Source organism: Psammomys obesus, unplaced genomic scaffold (assembly GCF_907164565.1).
Source record: "Psammomys obesus unplaced genomic scaffold, mPsaObe1.curated_primary_1811, whole genome shotgun sequence".
Classification (NCBI taxonomy): domain Eukaryota; kingdom Metazoa; phylum Chordata; class Mammalia; order Rodentia; family Muridae; genus Psammomys; species Psammomys obesus.
This window is the reverse complement of record NW_026592548.1, coordinates 2,296,719-2,319,503: the sequence shown is the minus strand read 5'-3', so window position 1 is coordinate 2,319,503 and position 22,785 is coordinate 2,296,719. Positions and strand designations below refer to the sequence as shown.

The following is a 22,785-nucleotide window of genomic DNA, read 5'->3' as shown; positions in this document are numbered from 1 at the left end:
TCCCTGGGGCTCCCTGGGGCTCCCTGGGGCTCCCTGGGGCTCCCTGGGGCTTATTCAGTCCAGCCAGTTGTGCACTTAGAGTTCCATGGGAGGTTTCATCTCAAAAATTAGGGGGGAGGGTGGTATACGAAGATGTTTGATGTTGCTCCTTGACACTTTATTTATGGCCAACATGTATACACACATGTTTCACACATACACATGAGTTACACAATATGTTACAAACATACATTACACATATAAATTACACATATACATGTTACATACATACACATTGGTTATACACATACACGTTACACACTCATATACACACACATATAAAATAGAGTCACAGAAAAGGAAAGATATCAGATCTGAAATATTCTGTCTTGGGAGGTGGGGAGTGACATCTCTTTGATTTCTTGTGTGTCCTTTGCTCTTTGTTGTCAAATCTTCCTTTTATTTAGATTTCTCAGGATTTTCATTGTCATTAAGCTTTGTAATATATTTGTCCAAGTGACGAAGTGAAATACTGATTTTGTGATTGATAACAAACCACTTCCCAGCATTTTTAATGATTCAAAAGTGTAAGAATAAATCAAGAATATAGCTTATTTTCTCAGTTATAATGCTGGCAACTACCAAAGAATTTGTCTAATTTTTTTCTAGAGAATGTTATTGACCACTTTTGATTTTTAACTACTACAAGTGAAACTAAAGATACAACAATTTTTTTTATTAAGGTCTATGTGTTTTCCTTCTTTTCCTGACAGTTGACTATGAAATTAGTGTTTTTATGTTATTACAGAAAATTGAAGGTAATAGCAACAGAAATGTTAACAATTTTTACAGCTGGTATAGTTTATTTTAAATAATTTCTTGATTTTTGCTTGAAAACATTTCTCTTTATCTATTTAACTCAAATAACAAAATCTCCCTTTGATATGACACACAGACGAATACGTACATATAGATAACAATTTTGTTTCTTCTTCAAATTTTCAACATGTTCATTCCCCTACCCAGTCTCCTTCTGTTTCTACCCTCTCTCTAGTCTCCCATCTCTTCCCATCTGAAATAAGTTTTAAAGTGAAAATGAAGTGTCACATCCCTCATGTCATTTGTGGAGAGAAGAGATTGGAGCTATGTTCTTGGTTTTTACTCAGTGACTTATAATTCCTTCCTACCTCTTGGGGTATCATCCTGTATATTTGGCAGCCAATGTGTAAATCTCAGGATTTGAAAGCCACACCCTCCTGCCCCACTTGCAACCTTGCCAGAATTTCACAGGAAAGAACACCTGCTCATCCTACCAGGAGGCGTGAGCATTTTATTTCTACCTGCAGAGGTGGTGCTTTCTTTTCTGAATATGAGCAGAAGACAGGTCCCTTTTCTGACGTGGCATGGGTGGAGGGGAGCCTTTTCCCTTGTCTGAAGCTAGATGTGAATTTACCTACCTTGCCATTCTACTAAGCCAGAGATCTGAAATTAATTGGCTACATTCTTTCTTTTTTTTATTTTAAGATTTTAATTTATTATGTACACCGTGTTCTGCCTGCATGTATGCCTGCATGTCAGAAGAGAGCACCAGATCTCACTATAGATAGTTGTGAACGACCAAGTGGTTGACTGGGAATTGAAATCAGCACCTTTGGAGCCATCTCTCCAGCCCCTACATTCTTTTCAAATTCTTAAGTCCTTTGAAGTTCAGTGAGGGGATGAGAACAAGTAAGAGAGTGAGGACAGGGAAGGAGGGAGAAGGGAGGGAGGACACACACAGAGACAGAGACAGAGACAGAGACAGAGACAGAGAAAGAGAAAGAGAAAGAGAAAGAGGAAGAGAGAGAGAGAGCTTGCAAACCAAGTGTTGGAAAGTACTGTTAGTGAATTCTTGGCTGTCTTTTACAACTCAAAAAATTATCTAATTAAATTTTTGATCTGGCAGGGACCTTAGATATTAATATAAATTATATTATAGTTTATGTTTAGCAAATTCAAGCTCAGTAAATATGATGCAAACTGCTTAAAGTCAACATACTAGTTAGACCTTCAAAGACCAGAATTTTCCCAATGAAGTGGTACAGAGAAATCTCAACTATTTTATGTCTGTTTTGTTCTTGTCCCAACTCAAAGGCCTTCTGCTGAATACTCTGCCTTGTGGAGACTGTTTATCTAGCCAGAGCTATGGTGACATTGCTACAGCTCAAAGAAACCCATGATCTTTTCAGGCATCTACCATTTTCAGAAACCTGAGTAGCTGACAATGATCTTGCTAGATAGTTTAAACATTTGTGAGTGGCTCACTGAAGTCCTGCCTGACTAGGAGGTGGCCACTTCAGTCTTCATGTCCTCCGCTACTAGGAGTCTCAGCTAGAGTAACCTCCACATCCTCCCAGGAGCCTAACCTGTTGCAGGTCTCCAGCTTGTCCCACAGATGCCCCACCTTGGTTTCCCTTCTCTTTCCTACCCTTGCTCTCCTCACATATGATCCCCATCCTCCTTCCTCTCCCTATTTCTTCTTCCACCCAGTTCTCTCACTTCATCCACTTCCAATAGCTACTCTATTTCCTCTTGTGAGTGGGATTCAAGCATCCTCCCTTGGGCCCTCCTTGTTTCTTAGCTTCTTTGGATCTATGGATTGAAGCATGGTTATTCTGTACTTTATGGCTAATATACACTTATAAGTGAGTACATACCACACGTGTCTTTCTGGGTCTAGGTTACCTTACTCAGGATGATCTTTTCTAGTTCTATCCATTTGCCTGCAAATTTCATGACTTCCTTTTTTTTTAATAGCTGAGTACTATTCTATTGTATAAATGAACCACTTTCTTTATCCATTTAGGACTTCCAGTGGAGGGAGGGGGGACACCAATCTACCCACAAAACCTTCAACCCCAAATTTACCCTGTGCAGAGATAAAGATGGGGCAGATATTGAAAGAATGGCCAACCAATAACTGGCCCAACCTGAGACCCACCCTATGGGAGAGAGCCAGCCCCTGACACTATTAATGATACTCTGCCATGCTTGCAGACAGGCGCCTAGCAAAGCTGTGCTCTGAGAGGCTCCACCCAGCAGTGGATGGAAACAGATGCTAAGATCCACAGCCAAACATTAGGCAGAGCTTGGGGAGCCTTGTAGAAGAGTTGGGCTAGAAGGACCCAGAGGGAACAAGAACTCCACTTTGAAGACCAACAAAGTCAACTAACTTAGTCCCATGGGGCTCACAGAGACTGAAACACCAACCAAAGAACATGCATGGACTGGACCTAGGCCCTCTACCTCTGTAGCTTATGGACAGCTTGGTCCTCATGTGGGACCCCTAGGAAGTGGAGTGAGGACTATCTCTGACATGGACTCTCTTCCTTGCTGGTGGATACTTTCTCTTATCTGGGCTGCCTTGTCTGGCATCAACAGAAGATTAGTTCTTAATGTGACTTGATGTGCTGAGGTAGGTTAGTATGAGGTGGTGGGGCTCCCATTTTCTGAGGAGAAAGGTGGGGGAAATGGGGAAAAATGGTGGGAGCAGGACTGGGAGAAGAGATTAGAGGGAGCTGCAATCAGGATGTAAAATGAATAAATAAATAAATTTTAAAAATTTGGGAGGATAAATTACTACAGCAATCTTGTTCTTCCTCCCTTCTCTCTTTCTCTCCATATTGGGTTATATTGAGCTTCATTTTTCTGAGACTTTCTGTGAATGTTCTGTATATAGAAGGCCAATGGCCTCTCAGAGCTGAAGGTCCCTGCATCACTCTGACTGTTACTACAGAGCTGCTGCTGATTTTTTTCCTCACATGCCCAGTCTTCTCAGAGTACCTGAGGCCAGCACTAGCAATTGCAGGTCGTTCTATCATTTATATACTGGGGGGCTTCTGCCAAATCATTAAACTTTGAGTACACTGGAACTCCTTAAGGGGTTTCCATGTACTGTAGGAAATAATTAAAAACCTCTTATATGGGGAGTTAAATTTGGGGAGAAGGAAAAAAAAGAATCAAATGGATATGGTTAACCCAAGCGTGTTTAACAGTTTAATGCTGTGGCTATTTTCTGATCATATGTACAGCTTTAAGTTTGAGGAAGCCTTTCTCTACCTGACATTTAAAAAGTGTGACTTGTATTCTGGACAGGACAGCAGATAGACACAACCGTTTGTTACAGCCTTCAAAGAAACAAGTTCACTTATGACACGACTCACACTTCTTCCTCATGTAAAGTAACACAGATGCCCATCAGAGGCAATTATGTTTTGTTTTAGTTTATGCCTCATGGTTCATGTGTTCACATGTGTAGATTCCTGTGTCACCATGTGATTTCATCCAACCCAACAAGAACCTACAGTGCCGTGTTCTGGGGCCATGTCAGTGAATGGTAGACCCTGGGTAAGACATTTGCTAGAAAAGCCAGTAAGGCCACAGACAGCAGCATGGCAGGGCCCTGAGGAGAGATCAGGCCCATATGTAGACGAGGGACCCTTCTTACACATTTTAGAAGAAGGAAGAGTTTTTATAGACAGTGATTTATGGGATGTCCATAGTACATGCCGGTGGTCAAGTTGTCTCTGATTCCTGGCAGCTGTGGGGCAGGTGGGAGAGTTTGTTAACCTGGGGCCTGTATGCAGAATCAGGTATGGAGGTAGGGAGGACAAGAATCTAGAATAAGCTGCTTTTATTACAGAAACCAAATTACTTTAGTTTCAGGAATTGTTGTTCAACTAAGATGGAGGGCTTTACAAAATGGCATGGCCCTGGCTGACAGTCAGGAAACAGGCTGAAAGCAGATGGGACTTTAATGTACAGTGAGAAGTAATAAACATATCAAGAGCCAGTCAATGACTAGTTCAAGTACTCTACCCCCCCCCCCCCAGCACCACGTGTACTTGCTTCAACCTGACATTGGCATGTCAACTTTTGTTTGTCTCACCTGAAGGATCTTATCACCGGGCTGTAGTAGGTTGGATGCTGGTCCATCAGGCTGAACCCTAGTAACAAAGATACCCTATAAGTCAGAAGTGACAAAGGTTAGGAGCATGTCACCAACAAGTAGGTGCACTTAATCACATTTTCATTCATACAGAAAACAGTGAAAACATCTTTTAAAAATCACAATTTACAGTTAAGCTTTATAATGGTTATAGTATTTAAAGTAGAACACTGCTCTACAGTCAAGTCAAGAAAAGCCACATGTAATATAAAAATTACTCTCTCCTAATAAATTACAATTGCAGTTTATATACCAACCTTACAGGCATCAATAGAAATGTCTTTTTGTATAAATTATGGTGCAGGCCGTAATCCTAGTACTCAGGAGGCTGAAGCAGGAGGACTGATGTGAACTTAAAACAAAACAAAACAAAACAAAACAAAACAAAACAAAACAAAACAAAACAAAACAAAACTTTTTTCTTTTTTTTAAGACAGGGATTCTCTGTGTAGCCTTGGATGTCCTGGACCTCACTCTGTAGACCAGGCTGGCCTTGACTCAGAGATCTGCTATCTGGCTGGATTGATGTGAATTTAATGGAAGTAGGGCTACACGAGGAGTTCTGGGCCAGCCTGGGCTACCGTGTGAGACCATGTCTCTATAGTAAGCAAGCAAAATGACAAACAAATGAAAAACTAACCAAACCGACTTATACAAACAGAGAAACCAAAAAACAACAATAAAACAGCGTCGCTAAATTTATTTGTAAATGGGAAAATTGGGTGTAAAAGGGAACTAAGGGAAAATCAAGACAGGTGGGTGAGGCGACTTCTCTGATCACTGGGGACACCTGTATTGTGATGACAAACACAGACCTGCAGTCATTTCCTCCTTGGTCTGGTAGACTACATGCACATTCACCCAGGGCACTGCTACTGATTGCAGTTAGCTCCCTCTGGAAGCCTCCTTCTTCCCTTCAGTGCTGTGACAGGCAGAATGACAGTACTGTCCCAAACAAGCCTCTGTGTATTTGGCTGCTGAGGTAGAGCTTCAGCTCTTAACTGTGTCCCAGTTACTGAGCCTGATTACCCCTCTTCAGCTCACCAGGAAGACAGCTTAATAAGGTTTGTATAAAGTCAAACCACAGGGGGCTGAATTACTCAGTCACAGCCACAGTACTGGAGGCCCTGAAATGCAGAGCCCAGCTACTTGGAGAACAGGAAGGTGACATCTGTGGCATGCTTACTTTCAGTAACAGCATCATGGCTGCAGCATTTGATCACTGTGGATTTGCTTTGAAAGTGATTTTTGTAGTGGCCTGAGCTTTCTAGAACTGTTATTGTTTTTTTTTTTTCCCTAAGACTTTGTTACTTATTTCCAGTCAATAAATTTCATAAACTAAGATACTTCTATTTCTGTAGCCTCCTTCTTGCTCTTTCTGTTGTATTCCCAGAATATGGTCACACTGGAGAAAAGAGAGAGAAGTGAGGGTGTCTTGGGATCCCAGCCTTGTTATTTGTGTGCTATTTCAGGGTCCAGTGCCTCAGTGCTCCACTGTTTGTGTAATGCATAGATCCTGCTTTGGGAAAAGACTCCAACTAAGTGTGACCCAATCTGAGTCTCAAAGACAGTGGGAGCAATTGGAGATGGTCGTGTCTTTCAACAACTCACTCTCTTCTGAGACTTGGAAGAATATTTAGACATTGGTGACAGAATTTGGTGGGGAATAATCAGACTTTTTATAATAAAAATTTAGATGAATAACATTCTTTCTAGTAAAAAAAAGTATCTTCTAAGTTTCTGGGACAACAGGAAGCCATCTGCTGGGAGGATTTAGGAGTGCTCATATTCTGACATGACCTGTTGCCACATATTTTTGAGAGAGAGAGAGAGAGACGTATATATATATATTCTGCCTGTGGTAAGTGCACATGAGTTCAAGTGCTCTCAGAGGCCAGGAGCATCAGATCTTCCTGGTCCTAGAGTTATAAGTGATTTTGAGCCACCTGAATTGGATGCTAGGAACTGAACTTGGGTCCTCTGCAAGAGAAGTATGTTGTCTTAATCACTAATCCATCTTTCCAGCCCTTATATTTATGTCTTGTATTAAAATTTGTCTGGTTATAAATTACGTGAGCCTTTAAGAAGCATCTACAATGAAAAGGCTTATGAAAGCATTTTTCCCCATACGTACTTTTGCAAAGTGGTAAGTTGAGATTTCTCAGTGTTACGATCTGACCTCTTGTAGTTATCTAGCCTCAACATCTCTGAATAAAATCTAAGGACTCACCAAGTGAAGTCTGCAAGGCCAGCACTTAGAGATCAGAACTTTATATGATTTTTTTTTTTAATGATGATTGTGAGTGACTGTGACAATAGTCCCAGCTATTGTCAACGTGGACACAAAAATAGAACTATCCTTAAGGGACCTGCAACCTCAATGCATGAAATATGTTTTTTAAAATTCTCCAGAGTGTTACCTCTAGTCACTCCTTGGAAAATGGTTTCTAGGAAGGCCACAGCTCAAGCAAAAATTACATATGTTACAATTCAGAACACACCAAATATTTTAGAATGTAATGTTTTATGGATTTCTGTAAATATGAAAATTCAAACAGGGAAATGACCCTTGAAATAAGAAACAGAACTGGACAACAGTGTTTCAGAGGATACCGTCTTCCCTCCAGAGAAGTGTTAAGTGATAATTTCTTTCATATAGCAGGTAACATGATTTACTTATGTTGAGGCTTCTAGAAGCAAAGTTGGGTCCCTGTACAGCATAACCTCTGTGAGAACTGGAGTGGACACACTGAGGATAAAGATACCAGTGACGTTATATAATGGTGAACTTTCTAAAATTGCTTCATGTCAGGCCTTAGGCTTTGAATAATCTGCTGCCTTAGTATCAGAAGAATTTATGTGAGGCAAGAAAAGAGTTCCATGGCCATTAGAAACTAAGAGGAAAGGAAGTCAATATGGAGGGAGTGGGGAAAAATGAAAGAGCAGGATGGAAGTGACCAGAAGTTGAGTATAGTGTTTCCCTGCCATGCCCAAGCTTCATCCCCAAACAGTGAAGCCTAAAGAATAGTGATGGGGCCAGTGAGATGGCTCCGCAGATAAAGGTGTCTGCTGCCAAGCCTAAGAGCCTGAGTGTGAACCCTAGACTCACATAGAAAGGAGAGAACCAACTCCACATGAGCACGTACTCTTATGTAGGGTGTAGACACACACAACACAGAAACAAACAGATGTAATAACCATAAAAGGCTGTAATGAATAATGTTTGCTATAAATCTGACTGGACTGAGAGTCATCTAAGAGACATAGCCCTGAGCCTGTCTGTGAGGATGTTTCCAGACAGGTTTAACTGAGGAAGACAGACTCTAAATGTGGGTAGCACCGTTTCATAAGCAGGGGTCAGTTCCAGACTAAATAAAGCAAGAAGAAAGAATGAAGCTAGCTGAGTGCCAGAGTTCATCTCTTATTGCTTCATGCCTGAAGATGCAATGTGACCATAAACCTTACGCTTCCACTGTCACACCCTTTATATGTGGTCTAGTGGGAGCATCTAGTCACAGACACTAGATGGGGCCCTCAAACTGAGCTAGAATCAGTCCTTCTGGAAGTTGCCTTTTCAGACGTGGTGTCAGCAATGAGAGAAGCAGCTATTATAAAAATTGTCAAAAAAGGAGAATTACTTTAGAGACCTAGAAATTTGTGACAGAGATCCAAGTTAAAATTTGCAGTTGACCATTGTCCTACTCTGGAAGAGACAAACACCATTTGGTTTTTCAAGTTGTTTTGCTCCATTTTCCTTTGTCATTCTAAAACCCTTTTAGTGCAAAAATGAAGGTCTTCTGACTTAAGACCCCTCCAAAACACACACTTTATTTCATTTCCTATCAGGCTGCTTTTAGAAATGACAGACTGACTGATAGAACATTCTGTAGACTGTTGTCCTTTGGGGAATTGGAATGAAAGAGCTAAAACTGCTCTTGGTTTTGGCTGCTGGATGATTATATTTTTAATTTTAGCAATTGCTCCAGAAATGCCATTGTTGTCTCATAGATAATCACCTGAGAGGGGCAAAGGGATATTTTCAGTGCTGTCTGTTTTTTGGTGATTTTTTTGAGCTGAAAACAGTTTCTTTGGTATATTCTTGAAAAAAAAAAGTCATCTCTTTATTGTCTGGTCCAGATTTCTGAGTTTCTAGGGGGTGGGGTTAGAGGGGGCAACTTCTATTGCACTATTTTTTGGGCCCCTCACAGCTGGAAAGGTAACTTTTAAAAACTAGACCATGGATTCTTCTCCAAGCTCTTCCTAAAATAGTGGTGGCATGTAGGCTTCAGCTACCACCCCTGCAGGCTCCCTCAAAGTCCTGTCACTGTGCTATTTTTGGACACTATGCATCATTTCAAAATCATGAACCAGAAAGTGACAAATTTAAACTTTTTTTCACTTAAGTTAAATTTTTGGTGGTGAGAAAATGTTTCTCATAAGCTATATAAAAATCAAGCTATATAAAAATTTTTGTGGTTTTAATATTGTTTTGTTTAATAGCTCATGCATTGCTGTGTAGTGAGGCCATTCTAGAGAGGTTTCTTAGAAGTGATGCTGAAATCAAAAGGTCAAAATGTCTAGAGACAAGTGTCCCCACACACTGAGGCTGAGAATCCCTGGTGCTTGTGGATAAAGAGGCTCTAAAACAGAGATGTACAATGCAATTTTCTCTTTTACCTTTAAAAATCTTTTTTATTTTAATTATTATTATTTATTACAATTTGTTCACTTTATATCCCAGCTGTGGCCCCCTCCCTCATCTCCTCCCAATCCTACCCTCCCTCCTTCTTCTCTCCCGGGCCCCTCCCCTAGTTCACTGATAGGAGAAGTCCTCCTCCCCTTCTAGTTGACCCTAGCCTATCAGGTCTCATCAGGACTGGTTGCATTGTCTTCCTCTGTGGCTTGGCATGGCTGTAAACCCCAGGGGGAGGTGATCAGAGAGCCTGCCACTAAATTCATGTCAAAGACAGCCCCTGTTCCCCTTCCTAGAGACCCCATTTGTGGACTGAGTCCTTGGGCTACATCTGAGCAGGGTTTTTAGGTCATCTCCATGCATGGTCTTTGGTTGGGGATATCAGTCTCTCAGGGCCCCCAGGACCCAGGCGTTTTGGCTCTGTTGGTCAGTTTTTCTATCTCCCCTTTGTTTCATAAAATTCTATGCATTCTGCCCAAAGTTTAACTATAAGTCTCAGGATCTCCTTTGATATCTCGATCAGTAGTCTTTCAGAGGCCCTCTGTGGTAGGCTCCTGTCTTGTTCCCTCTCTTCTCCTGCTTCTGATGTCTATTGCATTAGTCCTTCTGAATGAGGATTAAGCATCTTCCCTAGGGTCTTACTTGTTTAGCTTCTTTAGGAGTATAGATCTTAGTATGTTTATCCTATATTATACGACTAAAAGCCCCTTTAAACTCTATATTTCTATATTATTTGAATGTTTTTTTGTTAGGTGTTAGGGTCTGCCGTATCCACAGCTGGATTCATAGCTACTATGCAGCTAAGGAGAACCTTGAACTTCTGATTCTCTCACCTCTGATTCCAGGTGTGTACCAGATGTAGGTAGTATTGGAGATAGAGTACAGGACATGCATGCTATGCAAGTGTTCTACCAACTGAATCACATCTCCAGTTTCACATGCTGTGTTATATGAAATTCAGTTACTGCATGCAGTTTTGTAAAAGGTATAGATCAAAGAAAAGAAGAGCTCTGTGCTTTACACATCTGGGATTGAGAATTTGTTTAAGGACACCATCATGTCAGGTACCTGCTCTGGCCCTGATAACCAACTGGTCCAGGTCACACCCAACAGATCCTAGAAGATCTAGGAAAATTGATTTTTGGTTCTCTTGGTCCCACTGATTGCATTCACTTCTGATTCAGAGATACACACCTTCAGGGAGCCAAAACCAACTAGCTAAGGCAGTGTTATTTACACAGATTTGTGGGTCTTTTCTGCCATGAGGGGCCATTTTCCAACTGTAATGGTTTGAGTGAGAAATGTTTCCCAGATGCTTATGTGCTGTAACACTGGTCCCCAGATAGTGGCTCTGTTTGGGAAGGCTGTGGACCTTTAGGACTTAAAGGTGGAGCCTTGCTGGAGAAGGTGGATGGGGTGGGCTTTGTTTCCTGACCTGGCCACTTGACCAGCTGGCTTCCCATTGCCCTGCTGTGCTGGATTATAGCCCTATGGAATTTTAAGTCAAATATAAGCCATTCCTTCCTTGAGTTGCTTGGCCAGGGTATTTTAGGACCAAGAAAGTTAATGAATACACCAAATCTGGTAAATAGACTAAATTAGTCATTCTGAGTCAATTAGAGAATGTCCATAAGCAAAGAAGCAAATTAAAAATTAGGTATAAATTGTTTTATCCACCCCACTATTTAGTTGCTTATCGCTGTCCTCAGTAATGAAATGATAAGAACCTAGCCTATGATGATGGGTTTAGAGATTTCAAGTAGAGGACACATTTTGGTTGTTTGTTTTTTGAGGCAGCATTTCTCTGTGTAGCCTTAGCTATCCTGGACTCAGTTTGTAGACCAGGATGGCCTTGAACTCATAGAGATTTGTCTGCTCACCTCCCAAGTGCTGGGATTAAGGGCATGTATCACTAGGCTTGGCTCATCTTTCTTTATATTAGCCACTAAGAGTATGTACATGCATGTGCATTATATTGTAAAGATGACTGTATGCACCTATATAATTTGTTACTTTGTCTTTACTGTTGGCTTACTCTCTGGATTCATCTTCAAATTATATATACACAATTTACATATAATAGTTTTATTTTTATTTCAAAACTATTAGTGAGCAGAGGGACTATCAAACACACAGTTTGTGGCTTTGCCCCAACTCATCAAAAGCTCTCAGGAAGCCAGCAAGATGTCTTTGTGAGTAAAGGTGCTTGCCTCTGAGCCTCATTAATAATTTTAAAATAAAAAATGGCTTTATTGGTTAGCTTTTGAGTATATTTCTAGAACTTTATGTTGAATTGAGCCGGGCATGGTGGTGCATGCCTTTAATCCCAGCACTTGGGAAGCAGAGGCAAGGCAGATCTCTGTGAGTTCAAGGCCAGAATGGTCTACAAAGAGAGTCGTGGACAGCCAAGGTTATATAGAGAAATCCTTTCTTGAAAAACAAAATAAAACAAAACAAAATAAAACAACAACAACAACAAAAAAGAAAAGAAAGAAAAATGGCTAAAGGTGCTGTCCCCAAGATCTTTATTTTTTACATTTATTAATTTATTTAGTGTTCATGACTGTGGATGTGAATGTACCACAACATGTATAATGTATATGGAAGTCAGAGGAAAACATGTTAGAGATGGTTTTCTCCTACTGTGTGAGTTCTAGGGACTAAACTCAGGCCATCAGAGGCAAGCACCTTTGACCACTAAGACATTTTGCTGCCTCCCTGAGAGCTTTAGAATGAGTTGGAGCAAAGCCCCAATGTGTTTGGTGTTCATTCAGCTCATGTTCAGGTCTCACTGAAGTTCATACTTGACTTTAAGAAAATTTCCAGGTTATTCACCCCAAGAAGTCTGCTCCTTCCTATGAGAACTCAGCTAAACAAACTACTTCTTTTAAGCACAAGAGAACACAACGTTGGTTTAGTGAGCAGCTATTTCTTCTTGGGTTGGGGCTCTGGTTTGAAGATATAACAGAAGAATTAAAAGGTGGACAGGTCAGAGTCCAGACAGGTCTACAGTGCTGGGAACACCCAGACACTGGGGTGGAAAGCAGTTACCTCACTGACTCTGCAGACAGAAGCATGTTGGGCTCTCATACTCAAGGGTACTCAGCTTGAAAGGTTCAAGAATCTCATTGATAATGCCGTGGTAGGAATCTATCCTGCCTCTTTCCTAAACAGGTGGCCTCCCCTGTAGAAGCTGCTGGAAACTCCTGAGGGACTCTTTCTTAGAAAACTACCCTCACGCTGCAATCTCCCTTTAAAAAAAATATGTTGTACCCTTCTCTTTAGGGAGGCCTGTTGCCCAGGACAGATTGGCAACTTGCTCTGGGGCAGCAGTTCAGAGGAGCTGGTGGGATCAGAATCTACTAGCACATCTCCTTGCTTCCTAAATTCCTGATAGATTCTACCCAAGAGTGATTCAGTTGACAAAGATTTCCATTTCAGGCTTTGAATGAGACAGACACAGGCTGCAGTCTCAGTGTAGTTTCTTGCTTCTTGGTGACCACCCATAGACATTGTATTTTGTTTCCCAGTGACTTTTGGAAATTAGGATCAGGAGATAAAATTCTGGCTCCATCAGCATAGAAGTTCAGTGTAGAATGAGGAAAAACAGCATATGAATAATTATTCATTAATATTGCTATGAGACGTGTCTACCATTACACTTCATTCATTCAGTATGTTCTAGTCTTTTAATATGGCTTTATAATCATTCCAAAAATTCTACATTGGTTAACATCTTTTTAAATAGGAAGCCCGAACATTATGAGTTTCCCAAACAGCTGACAACTGGGTCACTCGGTAAACAGGGTGTGGTGGAGTCTGCACATCTCCCATAATCTCCCCCTCTGTGGAGCAACTGTCAGAATTGTACTAGACATGATTTATGAGTGACTTTAAGGTGCATTTGTGTTTTGATTGTAATTGTCTGACGTTTTTTCAATGAACAGAAACAAAAGATAGTCTGAAATAGTCTATAAATCCTTTTCTATTCCATCTTTAGGCTGATTTTATTCCACGATAGCTAACCAACGTGGTGTAGCAGCATAGGGCATGTTAATATGCCCTATGTCATTGCTAGGACAGCTGGCCATCTGCATGGGTTTTGATTTAACTGAAAAGTTTTTCGGTGGTGGTAGGTTTGAGACAGGGTCTTACTATGTAACACAGGCTGTCCTCAAACTGTACCCCAAACTGTCTGGACCTGAGCTGGTGAAGATCCTTCTGCCTCAGTTTCCTAAGTACAGAGCTGCAGTGTACATTACCACACCCAGCTAAATGGTATTTAAAAAAAGATTTATTTTGGGGGGCTGGAGAGATGATTCAGTGGTTAAGAGCACTGGCTACTCTTCCAGAGGACCCGAGGTTCAATTCCCAGCACCCACATGACAGCTCATAACTGTCAGTAATTCCAGGAAATCAGAAACCTTCACATAGACATAAATAAAAATAAATAAATCATTCAAAATGATTTATGTTTAGAAATTTTATTTGTATGAGTGCTTTGCCTGAGCATATGTATGTGTCCCGCATGCATGCAGTGCTTGTGGAAGCGAGAAAAGGGTGCTGGATACACGGGACTGGAGTTCCAAGTGGCTGTGAGCTGGGAACTGAATTTGGTCCTACGCAAAAGCAGCCAGTGCTTTTAATTACTGAGCCATCTCTCCAAACCCTAAAATGCTATTTTTTAGTTACTTTTTTTCTTTTTACCTGCATGTCTACTATGTTTTCCCAAAAACTGAGCCTGCATTGAATGGTGTAGGTTGCTTTCCTAAGTCAGAATCTGCATCTTTCTGTTCAGGGGTGTAGATGCTGCTAATGAGTTAACAGGTATCACTTACTTTTCAGTAAATCTTGAAAGGAGGAGTTGCACCCATAGGAATCCTATTGATTATAAAGACTGCCTTTCTGCTAAGAGTGTCAGTATTTTCTTCCAGTATTGAGACATTAAATGAAATGAGCAATGATTCACTTTCTATTTTAAAAAAGTTGTCATATTTCACTTTTCCTGTCCTGAAATAACTTCATATTGTAATGAAGTAAGATTCAGCTGAAATACTCAGTGTATTATAAAATAACACATGCCTAAAATTTACTTTAAAGCATCCAGGTTTATATATGAACTACTCTCTCTTTCAATCACCTAATAAAAGTCGTCCAAAGTTGAGCTAATAATCATTGAGAAATCTATCCCTCTCTTTTCACTGTTTTCATTGTAACTAGCAGCTTCTCCAAACTATTTCATAATCATTTCAACATGAAGTAGAAGTAAAAATGAAGCAGATATGTAAAATGAATTTATGAATACAGACAACAATCATATCTATTTAACAGTTGTACAAAGGGAAGAGAGGTGAGTGCCCACGTGGATTAATATTTATGTAAAAATCACATGTGAGCTGGGTGCAGTGACGCAGGCCTGTGGGCCCAGCACTCTGGGAGGCAGAGGCAGGCGGGTTTCTGTGAGTTCTGGTCCAACCTGGTCTACAAAGCGAGTCCAGAAGAGCCAAGGCTACACAAAGAAACCCTGTCTCAAAAATCAAATCAGAACAAAACAAAATCACATGTGATGAAAAGCTCCAGACAAATATATTTGCTGTTCATGGTTTTCATATCTATGAAGAGACGAGAAACATGCATGGACTGTTTTTGTTTTTCTTCAGAATTTAAAAGCACACCTTTGGCAATTCTGTATTCACGAATCATCAAATACCAAGAGGATTAAAAACAGAAGAGAAAGCAATCCTTAGGGCCTTTTCATTGTTGTTGCTATCAGTGTCTCTGGTACTGATGTCCTCATGCAAAGATGTCCAACAAATGTCTGCTTCTGTGCCACCTAACTTTCTCTTTTTCATATTGACCTTATGAAACCCACATCTACACAAAAGAAAATGCGTTATTGCTTCCAGGAGTAGAAGGCAGGGTGGGAAGGGTTTGTTTCCTGCTCAGCTCATGCAGACATGAAGAGGCAATGATTCAAAAATAATTTGATGATAGCCCGGAGATTATGACATTTACTTAAAGTTCATTGGTCGTCATTTTACATTTTCCAACATTCTTCCCAGGGTTTGGAATTTTGCCTGTACCTTAGGCAAACCAACTAACAAACAAACATGGACTTTTATCACTTCTGTGCTGACATTCAGATTTCCCCAGGTGAAAAAACGGCTGAGCTCTATGGTGTTGGGTTAGCATGGGCTTTTGATGAATTGTGGAGAGTAAGTGGGTTTCCCTTAGGGCTGTTTCCTGCTGTAAGCCCCATGTGGGCAGTCTGGGTCCTATGAGTATGTGACCAGATGTTAGGGCAAGTCTCCCTGAAAAAGGTACATTCTAGGCAGTCCTCTCCTCAAATGAAGCGAGGAAAGATGTTAGTCCCTGGAGGATGAGCTTTGAATTTTTCATTAGGAACTCCTCTATGCAAAGGATCTTGGTTGCTTTATGAAATATTGAACAGCCTGGCATCATTCTCTGTTACCCTGGTTTTCTCTTCCTAACATCCTCCCGTGGAGCTCACAACGGAAAAACTTGGATTTTACAACCATGAATTAGTGTGAGTGTTCTAATAGAAAGTATAGTGAGTTTGTTCCAAAATTGCCAATGTCAGTAATACTCAGCCCAAAAGTTACATAATTGATTATCAATCCTCTTTTTCCTGTACTTTCTGATTACTGAGGTTCAAGGGAGGAGGCATGTTGATTTTCATGGGCTTGTTGAAGCAAATATGAGGATTTTGACTAATTAGGGGGTCTATAACACTCTCAACATTAGAAAATTATATGCATCTCAACCCACAGGCTGTGAGCTTGTCATGTGCTCTGCTGCTAAGTAGCATCTTCAGTAGAGGCATGTGATAGAGCTTAAGAAGAAGAGTTGGAGTCAGATTTTGATTTCAGATTTTGTCTGTCACAGATTAGCTAAATGACCTTGGTCATGTTAATGTTAATGAACCACTCTGGGACTCAGTAACACAGAGATGACAATACTATCCAGCTAATAGATGCTGGTAAGATAATCACATGAGGTTATACACTAAATAAACTTCATAGAGTGCCTTGCACATGATAGTTAATCAATGCCATTCTTTTTTTTTTTTTTTTTTTTTTTTACTGCCTTATCATTAGATTTCTTTGGTTGACATCTTTCATCTAAGCAGCATCTTACCACCTTGACAGCAGTGTTTGTCTCTGATGAAGAGCTGGATCACAGCCTCTGTGCCCTTCATTGAGAGGACAGAGGTGGACATCAGAAAGGGCTACCTGAACCCAGTGTTTCACCACTTTCTCTTTACAAGTAAATAAAAGTGAGCTTTGTTGTAAGTGAGGTGGTTTTTTCATTCACTAAACTGTGTTCTGACAGTATCAGCTGCTGAGTTAATCATGCTCACTTTTTCACCCTGAGAGATCACATTTGTTCAGGACCACCCTGGGTCTTGGAGGTAAGTTAGCTTCAGATGTTATTCAGGACACTTTAGTCCTGTTTGAAATGGCCTGTCAGTCATGTGAGACTTAATTCTGAACCCATTTAAAGCTTCAGTGGACTTTTGGGCTTGTCTGTGATGTTTTACTGTAGGAATCTCAGACAACCCAAAACTCATGGCTCCCTTTGCCTGGTCTGCACTCCCTCCTCACATGAGGTTACACACACAATAACAACAGCAGTTCAGGGACTGCTGCTGACATGCTGACTCATGTTCTTCCTGTCTGTCACTAGTGTGGATGTTTTTCACACCCATTCATCTTTGGGATTGGTTGCAAGAGCATCAACACTATTGAACAGGATGAGATAAATTTAGTGGTAACTTCTCAGTGCCTTGAGGACATCAGATGGTCAAGAATTCACGGGAGCCAAGAGACAGCAAGCTTAGCAGCACAGTGTGTCTCCAGGAACATAGCTAATGTACCATTTGTTCAGTGGAAGGGAACATGCTTTACCCTGCCGACTAGAGCCTCTATGACATGTCTACTTCAGGCTCAGGAAATATCTGCTGAATTTAAATTGCTACTTAATTTGGTACATTTCACCTCCAGCTGTGACTTAGTCTACTCATGAAAAGGTATTTATTTTTCAGCATTGTAGATAAGAGTATGTTAGTATTTTTACATACTTACTGTCAGTTTTGGGGGATAGGCATAAGTCCTTTATGTGTGTGCATGTGTTTTTTGTGTGTACATATGTGTGTGTTTTGGGTATGTATGTGTGTGTACATGTGTGCAGCATATGTACATACTTGTGCATGTGCAAAGGCTAGACTAAAACCTCAGATGTCATTTATTCTTCAGGCAGTCCACCATCTTTTTGAGATGGGGTCTGTAATGGCCTGAAGCTTCCAAATAAGCTAAGGTAGCTGGCAATCAAGCTCCAGGAATCTGTCTGCCTCCCTTCCCCAGTGCTGGGATTACAAATACATGCTACTGTACCTAACTTTGAAAATGCGTGTTCTGGGGAATGAACTTACGTCCTTGAGCTTTCAAGGAAAGCACTATCCCCAAGCCATGGGATTTCTTCTAAATCATATGTAATCTCTATCAATGTGGAACATGAGACTGAGGAAATGAAACTGGCTGATGCAGATACGAAACTCTCTCCCAGTGAACAGACTAAATTCTTGTGTAAAAGGTTGGAGCCAACATCGTTAGGTCATTTGAATGCTGTTAATCAGGACCCCATCAAAAGTTTGGATTGCCAAGGGAAGTATTTCTAACTTAAGCAATGTACTGCAGACCTGAAATTCTGGTTACCTCCATCAGTTTTTCAATAACAGAGATCCATGATTTAGACTGCAAAGTGGTTTGGAGTGTAATCAGGCAGAAAAATGTACTTTCAAGGAAGAATCCTTTAACAGCTGCATTAAACAATTCAAACTCTCTCTCTGCCAAACAGTGAATTATATGATCACAGACACAGTTGAGTCTCAGTACAGTCACCCAAAAAATTAAATTACTGCTTATAAGGTATTCATAGCCATCACAGTGGAAGAAAATGATGTTGAAGCTTAAGTTCTATCCTTGCACTTTGAAACAGCAGAATCTAAACACTATTCTAGCACCCTATTTAGTAATATGTTTACTCTTAACTTAAAAACATCTTCTACCTACCAAGATGAAAATCTTTCTAAGCTGAGAGAAAGGAGAGGAGCACATCTTTTGAATGGTACCTATCCAAAGGATGAATTAGGTAGCTGACTTTTTTACTGAAAGAGTTCAGGGAAGGCATATGAAGGCAAAGGCAAAAAGAGTGGTCAGCCACACTGTCATCTGGATTTGACAAAGATGCCAGAAATGTTTACTGGGGAAAAGGTGGCCTCTGTAAAAAATGGTTAACTGGACACATAGGAAATGAAACGAGTTCCGTTATATCTCACTGTGCATAGAAGTAAATTCAAAATGGACCAAAGACCCTAATATAAAAACTGAAACTTTGAAACTGACTGCAGGCATAGCAGAAACTCCTTTGATAAACACAGGGAAGGACTTTCTGAGTAGTTCAGTAGCACAAATGATGTCACATGAAATTAAGAGTTTCACATCTATACAATGGAATATTACTCAGCAACGAAAAATAAGGAATTAATGAAATTTGCAGATAAATGGTGGGACCTGGAAAGGATCATCCTGAGTAAGCTGTCCCAGAAGCAGAAAGACACACATGGTATACACTCACTCATATAGACAGGTAATATAGGATAAACCTACTAAAATCTGTACATCTAAAGATACTAATCAACAGAGAGGACCCTGACTAAAATGCTCAATCTCCATCCTGAAAAGCAAAGAGGAAGGACATCAGAAGAAGAAGAAAACAGGAAAGCTAGAAACCTGCCATGGAGGGCTTCTGAAAGGCTCTGCCCTGCAGACTATCAAAGCAGATGCTGAGACTTATGGCCAACTGTTGGGCAATGTGCATGGAATCTTATGTAAGAAGTGGGAAATAGTAAGATCTGGAGTGGACAGGAACTCCACAGGGAGAGCAACAGAACCAGAAATTTGAACACAGGGGTCTTCCCAGAGACTCATGCTCTAACCAAGTACCATACATGGAGATAACCTAGAAGCCTTGCACAGATGTAGCCCATGGCAGTTCAGTGTCCAAGTGGGTTCCATAGTAATGGGAAGAGGGACTGCCTCTGACATAATCTGATTGGCCTGCTCTTTGATCACCTCCCCCTGAGGGGGGAGCAGCCTTACCAGGCCACAGAAGATGACAATGCAGCCACTCCTGATGAGATCTGATAGACTAAGATCAGAAGGAAGGAGAGGAGGACCTCCCCTATCAGTGGACTTGGGGAGGGGCATGTGTGAAGAAAGAGATGGGAGGGTGGGGTTGGGAGGGGAGAAGGGAGAGGATTATGGGGGGATACAAAGTGAATAAAGTGTAATTAATAAAAAGAAAAAAAAAGAAATTAAGAGTTTCTTCACAGGAAAGGAAACAAGAAGGGAAGAGGCACCCAACAGAACAGTGAAAGGCAGGTAACATCTTTGACAGAGGTTTAGTGCCCAAATATATAAAAGCTGCAAAGTTAGCCACCCCCCCGCCCCAAGCAGGTAATCCACCAGGGAAGTCAGTATAGAGATTCCTTAACAAACAAACAACAACAAAAAAAACCCAAACAGAGCTACCTCATGACCCAGCTGTGTCACACCTGGGACTACACCTGAAGGATTATTAGCACAGAGCAGAAATACTCACACATGCACATTCCCTGTGGTACTGTACACAGTCACAGTATGAAATCAGCTCAGCTGTCTGTTGACAGATGATGGACAAATATAAATATATGTATATACATTATGTATGTATATGATTTGAAATCATCTCATTTGCAGAAAAGCAGGAATAAGCTAGATCCAGAAAGATTCCACATATGTGCCCATTCTCGCATATGTGCAACCTCAAGTTATATATTTTCATGCAAATGATGCATATAATACAAAAGTAGACCGTTGTATTTGGGAAGAGCTAGGGGATTAATAGGATGGAAGAGAGGCCAGGAGAGTGATATTGAAACTCATCACTTCATTAAATGAATATACAACAATAAGAATTAAAAAGAGAGGATCGAAATGAGTAAGACAGGACAGCATGATGATTAAATAATGTATCATACAATGTTCTGATAATTTGTGCTTTTATTGATAATTTATCAAATTAAATAAGTGGTTGCTCCTACCAGATCGTCAACTCTTTTAACTTTTTAAGTCAGTATCACTTGAGAATGGAAATACAGGTGGGTCAGTGTTTTCAGTGCCAGAAGATTCAGTGACTGGAAGCTGTTACGTACATCCTCACTGATGTACATCACTGTGTAAAAAATTCTACCCCAACCTTTTTTATTATTCTCTAGAACAGAGGAAGGACAGAAAGAATATAGGCTGAGAAAATTAGAAAAGTATGGGATGAAGGTCTTGCTTAAGGCTTTAGAAATCTCCAGATAGGAGCAGTCCTGTATGTGTGTGTGTGAGTGTGTGTGTGTGAGTGTGTGTGTGTGTGTGTGTGTGTGCATGTGTGTCCATCTCATCCTTGAGCCCAGAGTTCTCACACTCAGCTCAAGCTAGCAGATTGCTCTGGGTTCCCTGGTCTCTGTGTCTTGCATTGGGGATTACAGGCTGGTTGTCAAGCCTATTGGATGCTGGGAATCCAAACTCCAGCCCACAGGTTGCAAGGCTAGTACTTTAGCCACTGAGGCTCATGCATTTAAGTATTAAGAAGTAGATTTTATTTTCAGAAATTAATGTGCGAGCTTCTTCTGTAATAGCAGTAAATTGAAAAGGTCTGTATCCGCTGTCACTCAAGGTAGTGCAGTTTGGTGAGAGCAAAGGTAGATCATTGTAACTGTCAGTGAGTTTATCTATATTGATTTCTATGAGATTGTTAAGTGTGAACAGTAGCAGGGCAGGCTACACAGCTCAGGGTAGGAAGTTAGATGCCTCGCACTGGAGTCAGGCTGGCCTGCTGGGTGGCAGTACTCTGCATGGAGCTAGGAAGGTGCACATTTATCCAATGAGGATAGGATTTTTCTGCTAATGCTAATCTCAATTTTCTTATAAAATTTGTTTTTTGTGACTGTTCATTTCCAAAATTCTGTTAATGAAACCCTTTGCAAGTCTAGAGGATGGAGGTCAGCTGTTGGTCTGAATACCCAGTCAAGGTGGAATAATTTTATTGTTAAAATTATTAAAAAAATCCAAATAAATCTTTGGATATTTTTTCTTATAAATTGGTTACATAGATTACATAGGTTACATAGATTAGGTTACATAAGTCAAAACAAATAGGCAAACACACACACACACACACACACACACACACACACACACACACACACTCCATTAAAACTAACCATGAGAATGGTCCCCAAACTCTTTTCAAATAGAAAGATTAATTGTTTATTTTCCTGTTCCATTCTCATTAAGCACTATGCTTGTTTTGTGTTTTCCAGTACAGACATGTTTTTAACTGGCTTCATGGTTAGCTGCATCAGCTCAGCACAGCAAACACATCCAGGGCTTTCTCTCGCCATTACATCACAGTGGAAGAGAGCATCTGAAACTAGGACTGTCAATAAGGAATTCACTTCTTACCTTGTCGGAAGGTTTGAAAGGATTTCCTTGCCCACTAATTCCACCGCTGATACTAAATCCAAGCCCGGGGTTCTTTTCTATTCTCACACAGAACTAAGAAAGAAGATATGGAAGGTCACCAAGTAGTCATTAAAACTAAATATTTCCCAACAAGCTTTACAATTCACTCATGTTTTCAGTAAGCCCACATTGATCTGGTGGAAACAACATAAACTCTTTTAAACGGATAATGTCTCCAAGTACCAGAAAGTAGCTTGAGAAGCTCAGTAAGCTTCATGAGCACACTGGAGGTGAGGCAGGGTCTGTCATTCTATACACCTGTCTAGACAGCTTAGAAAAGAGTGTACAGACAGAGAAGAAGCAGAAATGGAAATTTAAGTATGGTCGGGGAGGACACCTTTGGAAGGCATGGTAGTGTTTAGGGACAGTAGGGTTCTTAGTTTGAGAAAGGGGTTACAAATAGGAGGTTGAAATGGAGGTGAAACACTGAGAGAAAAGGGGTCTGGAGTTTGTAGCAGCTGCTGAGGTGGGAGCTGGAGGAATACAAGGAA

At 40.7% G+C, this 22,785-nt stretch overlaps 1 protein-coding gene across 1 annotated transcript in view; it reads right to left on the bottom strand.

Moving 5' to 3' along the window:
- Positions 1-22,785, bottom strand: part of Lrrc7 (leucine rich repeat containing 7) — a 680,756-nt gene that overhangs the window by 9,022 nt on the left and 648,949 nt on the right. Inside the window, exons 26-27 of the mRNA XM_055614269.1 lie at positions 22,235-22,327; positions 4,907-4,981 (exon numbers count right to left, since the gene is read on the bottom strand). Coding sequence (XP_055470244.1) covers positions 4,907-4,981; positions 22,235-22,327 — 168 coding nt within the window. The remainder of the gene's footprint in view (positions 1-4,906; positions 4,982-22,234; positions 22,328-22,785) is intronic.